This window comes from Saccopteryx bilineata, chromosome 2 (assembly GCF_036850765.1).
Source record: "Saccopteryx bilineata isolate mSacBil1 chromosome 2, mSacBil1_pri_phased_curated, whole genome shotgun sequence".
NCBI lineage: Eukaryota > Metazoa > Chordata > Mammalia > Chiroptera > Emballonuridae > Saccopteryx > Saccopteryx bilineata.
Genome location: NC_089491.1, coordinates 58604522 through 58618404, shown reverse-complemented (window position 1 = coordinate 58618404; position 13883 = coordinate 58604522). Strand labels below are relative to the sequence as shown.

Sequence of the window (13883 nt, the reverse complement as noted above, 5' to 3'; positions counted from 1 at the left end):
GAGTCAAACTGCTTTTCAGTGTCTCAGAAGCAGTATATAATAATACTGGCATCCTGCCAGTCATTGAAGGAGGTAACAGTACTATAGACACTGGGCCAAGTGCTTGGGTTTAAATTAAAGTCTGGTCCAGCATTGCATGTGGATCAGAAGTCTTGGAGTGTTCCAGTTTAGAGCATCATATTACAAGCAAACTCAAGTTTTATCTCCCAATGGCTCGTACATAATTTCCTTTAGTGTGATTTCAGAGGTTCCAAATTTCTTCAGTCTGCCCTATCCCTACAAGTTTATCTTACTGGTACATTGTTGGGAACTAAAAGCCAACAGGTTCTTTGCAGTTTAGATTTTTGGTGGACAGAGGTGTGGGCAACGCAGTAAGCTGACGGTCTGCCCGAGGCCCCACCTCACTTGTTCTGTGAAGATGCTCAAGGCTATGTTAGCTATGGTGCTGGATTGTTTATACTCATCCTAACCCCCATGTCCCTCAGAAAGACTCGAGGCAAGATTTTTGTTTATCCTTGTTTTGTGAAGTTAAGATGTTATGTATGGTGGGGGTTTTCTGCACTTGGGAGAATTCTTGGGATGCCTTGGAAATGTGACTTTGCTTTAATCTCTTTGATTTGCTAGGTCCTCTCTTTGCCCTATAAATAAAGCAGGTTGGGGAATGGAGCTTTGGCTTTTTGCAAGCTATCTTTTGCGTTGCAAAGAGACCTCCTAAGCCCATCCTTTTTCTCTAAGCCTATTTTCTTAATTCCGCCTTTCCCACTCAGTAAAGAATCAAAGAGTCCAGGATTCAATAAATTTCTTCCAACTTCACAAGAGCATGACATGTCTTTGGCCTTTCATATAAGTTGGAACAGCCAAAACTGGACTTGTCTCTTCAGATAGAAGTAGATACATTTCCTTGATTTCAAGATCCTTAGAGATTACCTTCATACTCTCTTAGTCCTTGCATTGGAGCTTATGAGCTGAGGTTGTCTGTAGACGAAACACTCAACAACCTTCTGGTGATGTTTTTCTTGAGGATTTCAGTTCTAACATTTGGTAATCCAACCTTTCTCATAGACAGTTTTGTCACAGGATTGAAAATCTGTCAACAAAATAAACAGTTATGAACTGTTTGTATCCTAAACTTCAAGACACTTATATGCTGATTCTTTTTGTGTGTGTGACAGAGACAGAGACAGAGAGAGGAATAGATAGGGACAAACAGGCAGGAAGGGAGAGAGATGAGAAGCACCAATTCTTTGTTGCGGCTCCTTAGTTTCCTTAGGTGTTCATTGATTGCTTTCTCATATGTGCCTTGATGGGGTGGGAGGGGCAGCAAAGCAAGTGAGCCCTTGCTCAAGCCAGCAACCTTGGGCTCAAGCCAGCGAACTTGGGGTCATGTCTATGATCCCACACTCAAGCCAGCGCGGGACTCTGTGCTCAAGCTGGTGAGCCTGTGCTCAAACCAGTTACCTTGGGGTTTTAAATCTGGGTCCTCCAGGCCCTGGCCGGTTGGCTGAGCGGTAGAGCGTCGGCCTGGCGTGCGGGGGACCCGGGTTTGATTCCTGGCCAGGGCACATAGGAGAAGCGCCCATTTGCTTCCCCACCCCGCCCCCCTCCTTCCTCTCTGTCTCTCTCTTCCCCTCCCGCAGCCGAGGCTCCATTGGAGCAAAGATGGCCCGGGCGCTGGGGATGGCTTCTTGGCCTCTGCCCCAGGCGCTAGAGTGGCTCTGGTCGGGGCAGAGCGACGCCCCGGAGGGGCAGAGCATCGCCCCCTGGTGGGTAGAGCGTTGCCCCTGGTGGGCGTGCGGGGTGGATCCCGGTCGGGCGCATGCGGGAGTCTGTCTGACTGTCTCTCCCAGTTTCCAGCTTCAGAAAAATACAAAAAAAAACAAAAAACAAAAAAAAAACCTTAAATCTGGGTCCTCCATGTCTCAGTTTGATGCTCTATCCACTGCACCACTACCTGGTCAGGCTATATGCCGATTCTTATTTTACCAGCTTTGTCCTCTGGATATACATTCTGTTCTGGCTTCAGATAGGATGCCTTTTTCCTTTCTATCTCCAAAGAGATCAGACTTTCTCTTTGTTGAATCACATTCTCTGGACTCTTTAATGATTCCAACCAGAATTTTGTACTATGGCTGTTTATCTGATATATTGGAAGGCATTCTGGTGCCACATATAATTCCACCTCTTAAAGTGAAATTTCTGAGTGAAGAGTGTCATGCAAACATATTGTGTGCTGTTGTTTTTTTAATAGTTTTATGCCCATCCCTGAAGCAATCTCCATGGCATTGGGTCAGGCCTTTTCAGACCACATGGCCAATTGAGGATACAGCAAGATCTAGGATCCACATGGAGTGGTTAAACTATCCTGTTCATCTCAGGCTTACAACAGTGAAAAAAGAAAAACTTTTACCTAAATATACAGTAATAAAAAAATGGTATATAGATTGATATATCTTTATAGTGGTATATCATGTAGCCATTAAAGAGACCACATTCACAGATTTTATTAACATGAAATAAACTTGGCCCTGGCCTGTTGGCTCAGTAGCAGAGTCAGCCAAGTGTGTGGAAGTCCCAGGTTCAATTCCCAGTCAGGGCACACTGGAGAAGTGCTTATTTGTTTCTCTACTCTCCCCCTTTCCCTTCTCTCTCTCTCTCTCTCTTCCCCTCTTGCAGCCATGGCTTGAATGAGCAACTTGGCCCCAGGCACTCGGGATGGCTCTATGGCCTTGCCTCAGGTCCTAAAAATAGATTGGTTGTGGAGCAATGAAGCAGTGGCTCCAAATGGGCAGAACATCAGTCCCAGACAGGGTTTGCTGGGTGTATCCCAGTCGGGGTGCATACGGGAGTCTGTCTCTCCACCTTCCTGCCTCTCACTTGATAAAAAGAAAAAAGAAAAAGAAAAAGAAAAAAGAAAAAAACTTAAGTTCTCATTTGAACTGAAAGAAAAATAAAACCAAAAACCCTGGATACAAAATTATGTAGACAGTTGATCACAACTGTTACAAAGTGCCCAGAAGAAAAGTTCATCAAAGTGTTAGAAGTATTCCTCTCAAGTAGTAGGGTTATTTTCCTCTTTCTATGTCTTAGTAGTTTATCTATCTAGTCTATCTATCTATCTATCTATCTATCTATCTATCTATCTACCAATCATCTACCTACCTACCTATCTATCACAATGTATATATGACCTTAACAATTTGAAAAAATTAAGTTATTTAAACTATAACTGTAAAATTAATGATACCACTATTGCCTTTCCAAAATGCTTTTTCCAGATTTGATTTATCCTTCCAGGCTTCTTTCAGATACCATACACTTCAAGAAAATGTTTTCAGACTATGCTGCTCTCACTGATGTACCTCGTGTCTGAGCATTTGTTTGTAGCATCAGCAGCCTTACAGCCTCTATGCAATGCCAGGCTATAAATAGACAGAAATTGATAAAATTGTTTGCTCATTCTGTTTAACATCTGCTTACCTATTTGGTTGTCTCCCAACTTATTTCAGTAGTAAAATAACGGAAATATATGATCATCTGGTAGGAACACCATAAATACTGATATATTTAACTCACCCTACAAACTAGAAACACTTTTACCAGAAGGAAGTATCACTGCTTCATTATAAAAAATAACATTACAACCAGGAGTATATGTCCTTGAAAATAAGAAACTATAAAATGAAGGGCTCAGCATCTTAGAAATTTTTTTCCCTAAGTATGTGTTTGGTACAGGTTTAGATATTTTTTCTATGTTATTTAATAGGTAAATGGTAGTACACACTAATGGTTTAAGGGAGATGTATAGGATAAAAATCTAAAATATAGAAAATTCTAATAACCAATTTTTTTTCTTTACCAGTTTATAAACCAAGAAATAGGCTACTTTTATTCATTTTTGTCAGGAGACACCTCAGTGCTATTTCTAGAATGGTGCTGACATATGGGAACATGTTTCAAATCACTAGTGTGTCCCTTTTTTCTGTTAGGTGTTTTGTTTCAGGTACGCTGGTATCAGCTCCCCAACTAGTTCATGAACCCTCCAAGATTAGTGACCAAATGTCAGCTATGTCCCCTTTGTGCTCCCTCCACCGAACACCTAGCATAAGTAGAGTACATAGAAAGTGCTCATTAAATATTTGTTGGTTGGTTGATATATAACTTAACCATCCTTCCAATTACTCCAGTTAAGTTGTTTAGGAAAATTATCAAAGTGATTTGCTTTTAAAATAATTTTTTTTCTCTTGTTACTATTTTATTCACATTCAGTAGCCTTTGGGGAAAAAGCTATAGCTATTCATATTGACTCAAAAATAAGGAGCCCAGGTAAGGCTTTAATAGTAAATAAAATCAGTGTAAGCAATTTTATCAGACCTTTGTCCTCTCTGCCAGCTGAAGGGGACTCTCTTCTCTCTATCTCTCTCTTCTTTCTCTCTCATAGAAGTGAGATCCTGTAAAGTCATATGCTTGCCCAGTGTCATAATTGAGGGCGAGCAATAACTATATACCTAAGTCATAACCATATTGAAAATTTCCTATATGTTATACTGTCCAAAAAGCCACTATTTAGCTCTTGATTCCACAAGCTGCATTAAGCTCCTAATATATGCTAGCCCCTGTGGTCGGCATTTGAGAAACCAAGCCGAACACCACAAGTTTTCTATCTTCAAGGTCTTTTTTACTTTAAGGGAAGCAGACAGACCTATACACAAATAATCTCAGTGAAGTGCACTGACCATGATAAAAGATGTACAAATGGTGTTCTTGTTATTATTGTTGTTTGTTTGACGAAGTACAGTGTGTTCAGAGAATAAATCAATTTTGTATCTTCTAGAAGTCAGGTCTATAGTTAAATGAGCAAATGAGCAGACATTTTCCTTAAGTTTTGTTTCCTGCTTGTAAAACTAAAAATTGTAATCACCCAGACTCGGTGATTTTCTTTTAACTAAAAGGCTTGTGAATTTCCCTGAGATGAGCAATATGTGTATTTTAAAGCACTACGAGCAGACAAATGTGTTTGCTTCGCCCAAAATAATAGAGATCATTCCCCTAACAGACAACTCTGAAAGCTCAAAACCAAGGACTTAGGGTATTTGGCTTTTTCTATTAAACAGAAAACTTGACTTTTAAAAAGGAACATTAGTCAGTATAAACTTAAAGAAAAACATTACTTTCTACTTTTATTTTATTCCTCAGAGACATTTATCCTCCTTTGGCCTTCTACCTCAAACTCATATCTTTTTTTTTCTTTTATTAAATCTGCCCCTGGAAGTGTTTCTCCGGTCACTTTTGTTATGGATTGACTTGTGAAAGCACATTTTAATTTCAGCACTTATGCAGCTGAACACCGCTAAATTGAATAGGCTGTGGTTATGAGAACTGCAGGAACTGAGATGGAAGCAAGGAAATCTGTTACTAAAGAAACCTTTTGAGAGCTAATGGATTTTAAAGTCACTCTTTTATTTATTTATTTATCTATCTATCTATCTATTTATTTAAGAGAGAGAAAGGTGGGGGGAGAGAGAATGAGAGAGAGAGAGAAAGAGAAACATTGATTTGTTGTTTTAATTAATTTTACATTTACCGTTTGATTCTTGTATGTATTCTTTTTTTTTTTTTTTTTTCTTGTATGTATTCTGACCAGGGATTAAACCCACAACCTTGGAGTAGTGGGGTAATGCTGTAACCAACTCAGCTACCCAGTCAGGTTTTATTTTTTATTTGTTATTATTATTAAGTGAGAGGCAGGGAGACAGTTACAGACTTTCACATGTGCCCTGAGTGGGATCCACCCAGCAAGTCCCCTACCTGGGGATGCTCTGCCTGTCTGGGCTGCTGCTCTGTGTCTTGGCAACCGAGCTATTCTAGCTCCTGAGGTGAGGCCATGGAGTCATCCTCAGCACCCAGGACCAACTTTGCTCGAACCATTTGAGCCATGGCTGCAGGAGGGGAAGAGAAAGGGAGGAGGGAGTGGTGGAGAAGCAGATGGTCACTTCTCCTGTGTGCCCTGACTGGGAATTTAACCCGGGATATTCACATGCCAGGCTGGTACTCTACTACAGAGCCAGCTGGCCAGGGTCCTGGTCAGGGTTTTAAGTCACTCTTAAAAATACAGTCTAATAGGCTGAGGAATAACATGTTCTTGAATTCAGGAAAGCAGCTTTTCACCCTTCCTTGCTATTTGGGAATAATTTCCATCCCACACTGCTGTAAGCTTATCATGAAAACTGAATTGAAGTGGGTCCCAGCAAGCTGTGTAGCATAAATCTGAATCTTGTGCATCAATAAAATTCTTTTACCAAGTGGATCAGGGATGCATTTTAATTTCACTTATGTAGAACAAAGAATAATCCTTTGGGCCTCTGTATGGTCTGCTAAAAAGAAAAACAGATAATTGAAAGATTTCAGCTTGATCTATCAAGAGATAGGTTCTCTTGATCAGTGTTGAATCTTGATATAATGAAAAGTTAAGTATTTCCCAAATGCTTCCGCAGATCACTAGTTCTGGGGGAAGACAGAGGTTACTACATTGGGAAAACAATGTTCCAGGATCAAATCCGCCTAGAGGACCATGCAGTAAAGTGAATTTCATCGTTTCTGTTGCTGCAGTTTTGTTTTGTTTTTATATGTTGGAAGGCCTCTTGAGTCTTTAATTGTGAATTTCCAGGAGGAGAATAGAGATGAAAGGTCCAAAATGTTTAGTGTTCCCTTTTCAAGAAGTCTTTGGAGGAACAGGCAAGGCTGTGTTATGACTTTCACAAGACCCTTCCTTCATAAACAAGTATTACGTATTATATTTTATAACTGTGTTGGTATAAAGTTAAAACATTTTATTTAACCTAAAGTTATTATTTTTTTGGTTCTAATTTAAAATAAAATTTGTTTTATGAGCACCTGAGAGTTTTGTGGACTGCAGGTATTGTACTTAGCTAATAGGCAAATTAGATTCTGGGGGCAGGTGTTGCATAGGAGGAGTGAGTCACTGCAAAATTATACACAACTGGATCAATAGGCACAATAAGGCATTTCATCAGAGGTACTGAGATTGTGGTTGCAGGGTCATTTCTTTTCTTAATGCTATGGTAACTGAAGAAACAAAAAGGGAGTTTACACACACACACACACACACACACACACACACACCCCTACACTATGGCATGAAAGCAGACTGTGGCAAACCTCCATGTCACTGACTCTATGTGAACTCTATCCTTTCAGAAATCTTCACTTAAACTAAAACACTGTGTCTATTTTTATATGTTCAATGTAAATCTATACAAAGTTAAATAAATTAGCTTGGAGAAATAGATTCTTAGTTAATCACTTCTACATATGTTTCTAAACACACATTCACACTCAGGGTGTCTTTGAGAGGAAAACTTCCATAGTTAAGCTTGATGTCACCACCAACCTTTATTATATACAAGGCGTTCAATTTATGGTTTTATAGTTTTGTCATGGTGAACTCACTGGCCAGAGAAAATAAGAGATGAATAGTATTAATTCTGCCTTTACAAGTAAAGAAGGGGTAAGGAGCTATGGGTAAGGCTCACAGTGACTTGGGCATGACACCAAATTTGACTTTGTTAGTCACATTAACCATTTCACCAAAGATTGATGATTTATTTTAAAAGATAAATTATTAAAAGGGAATTTCCCATATAGCCTAGAGATTTTTGGCTGCACAGCAGTGGTTCTTTGTTTTTCTACTAAAGTATCTTTACTCAAAAATAAATTCCCAACCTTGGCTGGTTACCTCAGTTGGTTAGGGCAATATCCTAAAAACATCAAGGTTGTGGATTGGATCCCTGGTCAGAGCACTTAAAGGAAGTGACCAATGAATGCACAATTAAGTGGAACAACAAATGAATGCTTCCCTCTGTGTCTCTCCAAAATTAATCATTGAAATCTATATAAATAAAAATGTAAATGTTGGTTTGTTCAAAAACTTAAATCTCTGGAAGTTCTTCACTAATTGCTTTGAAATTTTGACACAACGTTGCATTCAAATACATGCGTGTCGCAGGTATTATATACCTACTATTATATAGATACAGCAAAAACACTGCTGTATTCGGAAGTGCCTATGTATTACAAATGGAATGCGAGTAGAAAATCATTTGGACGATGCAACGAGGAGAGCGAGTCGACGAACAACCTGGCAGATTCAAGGAAACTATGATAGGCAGACTGTACACTGTGCATCCCAATCAAGATGAATGCCTCTTTCTTCGCATGCTGTTGGTAAATGTGCCCAATGTCTTTCCAGCAATTGAGAATTGTCAACGGCGTTACACATGCCACTTTCCACAGTGCATGTCAAGCTCTGAATTTATTGGAGAATGCCCGACACTGGGATGTATGCATTAATGACGCGTGCAACATGTCACATCCAAATCAAATCCGTGCATTGTTTGCAATCATGTTGACCACCTGCTCTCCTTCATCTCCAACAGAGTTATGGGAGAAATACAAATTGCACATGGTTGAAGATATTTTCCATTGAATACGAAAGGAAAATTCAAATATGAACATGGATTTCACAGCAGAAATCTACAACGAAGCGTTAATAATGATTGAAGATTTGTGCTTAGAAATCACGAACAAAGTTCTCAATCAATTGGGAGTGCCATCACCAAATCAATCTGCTGCTGCTTTGTTCAATGTAGAATTGCATCGTGAACAAAATTACAACACCGGTGACCTTTTGTCATATGTGCAATCAAATATTCCTAAGCTAACGCTTGAGCAAAAAGGCATTTTAAGATCAAATAATGCAAAATGTCAATAAAGGGGTTGTAGAAATCTTCTTCTTAGATGTGCCAGGAGGAACTGGTAAAATGTTCCTAATTAGATTGATTCTGGCAGCAATTCGATCCCAAAATGACATAGTGTTAGGTCTTGCATCATCTGGAATAGCTGCGACATTGCTACCAGGTGGAAGAACTGCTCATTCCGCTTTGAAATTGCCATTGAACATGCAATTCATTGAAACTCCCATGTGCAACATTTCCCAAGCATCTGGCATGGGAAAAGTATTGCAGAAATGCAACCTTATTGTTTGGGATGAATGCACAATGCTGCACAAAAAATCGCTCGAGGCTCTTGATCGATCATTGCAAGATTTGCGTGGAAACATCGGACCATTTGGGAATGCATTAATATTGCTTGCAGGAGATTTCAGGCAAACATTACCTGTAATTCCTCGATCGACACCAGCGGATGAAATAAATGCTTACCTGAAATACTCTATTTTGTGGTGACATGTAAAGACATTAAAATTATCTACAAATATGCATGTCCAGCTGCAAAACAATCAATCAGCTGAGATATTCTCACATCAATTGCTGGAAATTGGGAACGGAAAGGTGCCGGTTGATTTGACCTCAGGACAAACTTCACTGCCTCATAACTTTTGCAATTTAGTGAAGTCAAAAGAAGAATTGGTTGAAAAAGTACTTCCCAATATTCAAACCAATTATAAGAATCATGACTGGCTGAGTGAAAAGTTATTCTTGTGGCCAAGAACAAATATATCTACAAACTTAACAATATTATTCAGTCTAACAGTCAAAGCGAGGCAGCCACATACAAGTCCGTCGACACTGTTGTGGAAGCAGATGAAACAGTTAATTATCCAAAAGAAATTTTGAATTCACTCGATCTGCCAGGGATGCCACCACACGTACTGCAATTGAAAGTTGGCGTGCCAATTATCATGTTGCAAAATATCAACCAGCCAAAGCTTTGCAAGGGCACGCGGCTTGTAGTAAAAAAATTAATGAGCAACGTCGTAGAAGCAACAATCTTGACAGGACCTTTCAAGGGTGAAAATGTCCTCATTCCTCGCATTCCTATGATTCCAATGGATATGCCATTTTAATTTAAGAGATTGCAATTCAATTGGCATTTGCAATCACCATCAACAAAGCTCAGGGCCAATCTTTAGAACTGTGCGGTTTAGATCTAGGCACAGATTGCTTCTCACATGAACAATTATATGTTGCATGTTCTAGACTCGGAAAACCAGACAATTTCTATATCTGCACAGATAATGGAACAACAAAAAATATTGTATACCCACAAGCATTGTGAAATTATTAGAAACATGCGCTTTATCTTTTCTTTCTTTTCCATTTAACCAGACTAAGCCATAGCAACGCATGGCCGGGTACAGCTAATAAATAAATAAAAATTGCCACTTTTGGTCCAGGAGCAAAGGCAAGTGGATTCCAGAAATACACAGGGTATATATGAGACTTTAGCACATCAAAAATGTGACATTTAGCCTGACCTGTGGTGGCTCAGAGGATAAAGTGTCAACTTGGAACACTGAGGTCGCCAGTTCAAAACCCTGTACTTGCCTGGTCAAGGCATATATGGGAGTTGATGCTTCCTGCTCCTTACCCCTTCTCTTTTTCTCTCCCTCCTCTCTAAAATGAATGAAGTCTTTAAAAAATAATCTATAAAAAAGTGACATTTAAAATAAATGCAAAAAAGATGGAATATTTAATAAGTGATAACATGCCAACTGACTAGCCATTTGTAACAAAATAAACTGGATCTCCATCACACCCCTTACATTTAAATAAATGCTATATGCTTCAAAAATAAAAATGTAAAATAATTAAATCATAAAAATACTTGAAGAAAACATAAGTAGATATTATTTATAATTTTGGAGTGAAGATGGACTTTCTAAGCATGACACAAATTGATTAATATAACTACATTAAATTTAAAGAATTTCTATGCCAAATAATTGAAAACAAAGGATCAAAAGAAAACCTGAGAAAATTATGCCTGTAACATAATAAAGGGCTACATTCCCTGAAATAAAAGAGCTTTAATAAATCAACAAAAAGCAAAAGCAAATAGAAATACAGACCAAGGACAATAAGGGCCAATTCTTAAAAGATAAGGTGCTCAAAGCAGACTTTGATGGATATAAAGGGTGAGATCAACAGCAATACTATAATAGTAGGAGATTTCAATACCCCACTAACATCACTAGATAGATCCTCAAGAAAGAAAATTAACAAAAAAACAGCAGACTTAAAGGACACACTAGATCAACTTGATTTAATAGATATCTTCAGAACCTTTCATCCTAAAGCAGCAGAATATACATTCTATTCAAGTGCTCATGGTACATTCTCTAGGATAGACCCCATGTTAGGGCATAAAAGTGCTCTCAACAAATTTAAGAAGATTGAAATCATATCAAGCACTTTCTCTGATCACAATGGCATGAAACTAGAAATGAACCACAGCAGAAAAGCTCAAAAACTCTCAAACACATAGAAACTAAATAGCTGATTGTTAAATAATGAATAAATTAAGAATGAGGCCAAAGAAGAAATAAAAAAATTCCTAGAAACAAATGACAATGAGCATACAACAACTCAAAATTTATGGGACACAGCGAAAGCAGTACTGAGAGGGAAGTTCATAGCACTACAGGCACACTTTCAGAAGCTAGAAAAAGCTCAAATAAACAACTTAACCCTGCATCTAAAAGAAATAGAAAAAGAACAGCAAGTAAAGCACAAATGTAGTAGAAGGAAGGAAATAATAAAGATCAGAGCAGAAATAAATGACATAGAGGCTAAAGAAACAATCCAGAGGATCAATGAAACTAAGAGCTGGTTCTTTGAAAAGGTAAACAAGATCAATGAACCTTTAACTAGACTCACCAAGAAAAAAAGAGAGAGGACTCAAATAAATAAAATTAAAAATGAGAGTGGAGAAATAACAACTGACACAACAGAAATACAAAATATTGTAAAAAAAAAAATACTATGAAGAAATGTATGCTAAAAAGCTAGACATGAAATGGACAAATTCCTTGAAACATACAATCTTCCAAAAATCAATCTGGAAGAATCAGAAAACCTAAACAGACCAATTACACCAAATGAGATCGAAACAGTTATCAAAAAACTCCCAACAAAGAAAAGTCCGGGGCCCGATGGCTTCACAAGTGACTTCTACCAAACATTCAAAGAAGAAATAACTCCTATCCTCCTCAAGCTATTTCAAAAAATTGAAGAGGAAGGAAGATGTCCAAGCTCCTTTTATGAGGCGAGCATAATTCTGATTCCAAAACCAGGCAAAGACAACACAAAGAAAGAAAATTATAGGCCAATATCCCTGATGAATATAGATGCTAAAATCCTCAACAAAATATTAGCAAACTAGATCCAAGAATATATAGAAAAAATCATACATCATGATCAAGTGGGATTTATTCTGGGAGGCAAGGCTGGTACAATATTTGCAAATCAATCAATGTGATTCATCACATAAACAAAAGAAAGGAGAAAAACCACATGATAATTTCAATAGATGCAGAAAAAGCATTTGATAAAATCCAGCACCCATTCATGATCAAAACTCTCAGCAAAGTGGGAATACAGGGAACATACCTCAACATGATAAAGGCCATCTATGACAAACCCACAGCCAACATCATACTCAATGGGAAAAAATTAAAAGCAATACCCTTAAGATCAGGAACAAGGCAGGGGTGCCCCCTTTCACCACTCTTATTCAACATAGTCCTGGGAAGTCCTAGCCAAAGCAATCAGACAAGAAGAAGAAATAGAAGGCATTCAAGTTGGAAAAGAAAAAGTAAAACTATCATTATTTGCAGATGATATGATATTGTATATAGAAAACCCTAAAGTCTCAGTCAAAAAACTACTGGACCTGATAAATGAATTCAGCAAAGTGGCAGGATATAAAATACTCAGAAATCAGAGGCATTTTTATATGCCAACAATGAACAGTCAGAAAGAGAAATTAAGGAAACAATCCTCTTCACTATTACAACCAAAAAAATAAAGTACCTAGGAGTATATTTAACTAAGGAGACTAAAGACTTGTATTCAGAAAAATTATAAAACATTGATAAAAGAAATCAAGGAAGATACAAGTGGAAGCATATACCGTGCTCATGGTTAGGAAGAATAAACATTATTAAAATGTCTATATTACCCAAAGCAATCTATAAATTCAATGCAATACCCATTAAAATACCAATGACATACTTCAAAGATATAGATCACATATTCCAAAAATTTATATGGAATCAAAAAAGAACACGAATAGTCTCAGCAATTTAAAAAAGAAGAATAAAGTGGGAGGTATCACACTTCCTGATATCAAGTTATACTACAAGGCCATTGTACTCAAAACAGCCTGGTACTGGCATAAGAACAGGCATATAGATCAATGGAACAGAACAGAGAACCCAGAAATAAACCCACAGCTCTATGGACAACTGATATTTGACAAAGGAGGTAAGGAAATACAATGGAGTAAAGACAGCCTCTTTAATAAATGGTGTTGGGAAAATTGGACAGCTACCTGCAAAAAAGTGAAACTAGACCACCAACTTACACCATTTACAAAAATAAACTCAAAATGGATAAAACGACTTAAATGTAAGTCGTGAAACCATAAGCATCTTAGAAGAAAACATAGGCAATAAGCTCTCCGACCTCTCTCGCAGCGATATATTTGCTGATTTATCTCCAAGGGGAAGTGAAATAAAAGACAGGATAAACAAATGGGACTATATCAAACTAAAAAGCTTTTGCACAGCTAAAGCTAATAAGAACAGAATAAAAAGACAAATTATACAATGGGAGAATATATATGACAATACATTTGATAAGGGATTAATAACCAAAATTTATAAAGAACTTGTAAATCTCAACACCAGGAAGACAAACAATCCAATCAAAAAATGGGAAAAAGAAATGAATAGACACTTCTCCAAAGAGGATATATAAAATGCTCAACATCACTAATCATTAGAGAAATGCAAATTAAAACCACAATGAGATATCACCTCACACCAGTCAGAATGGTGCTTATCA

General features: G+C 37.8%; 1 protein-coding gene across 1 annotated transcript in view; it reads right to left on the bottom strand.

The window, feature by feature from the left end:
• Positions 1 to 793: 793 nt before the first annotated feature.
• Positions 794 to 13883, bottom strand: part of PTAR1 (protein prenyltransferase alpha subunit repeat containing 1) — a 99309-nt gene continuing 86219 nt past the window's right edge. Inside the window, exon 6 of the mRNA XM_066257117.1 lies at positions 794 to 1087. Coding sequence (XP_066113214.1) covers positions 959 to 1087 — 129 coding nt within the window. The 3' untranslated portion in view covers positions 794 to 958. The remainder of the gene's footprint in view (positions 1088 to 13883) is intronic.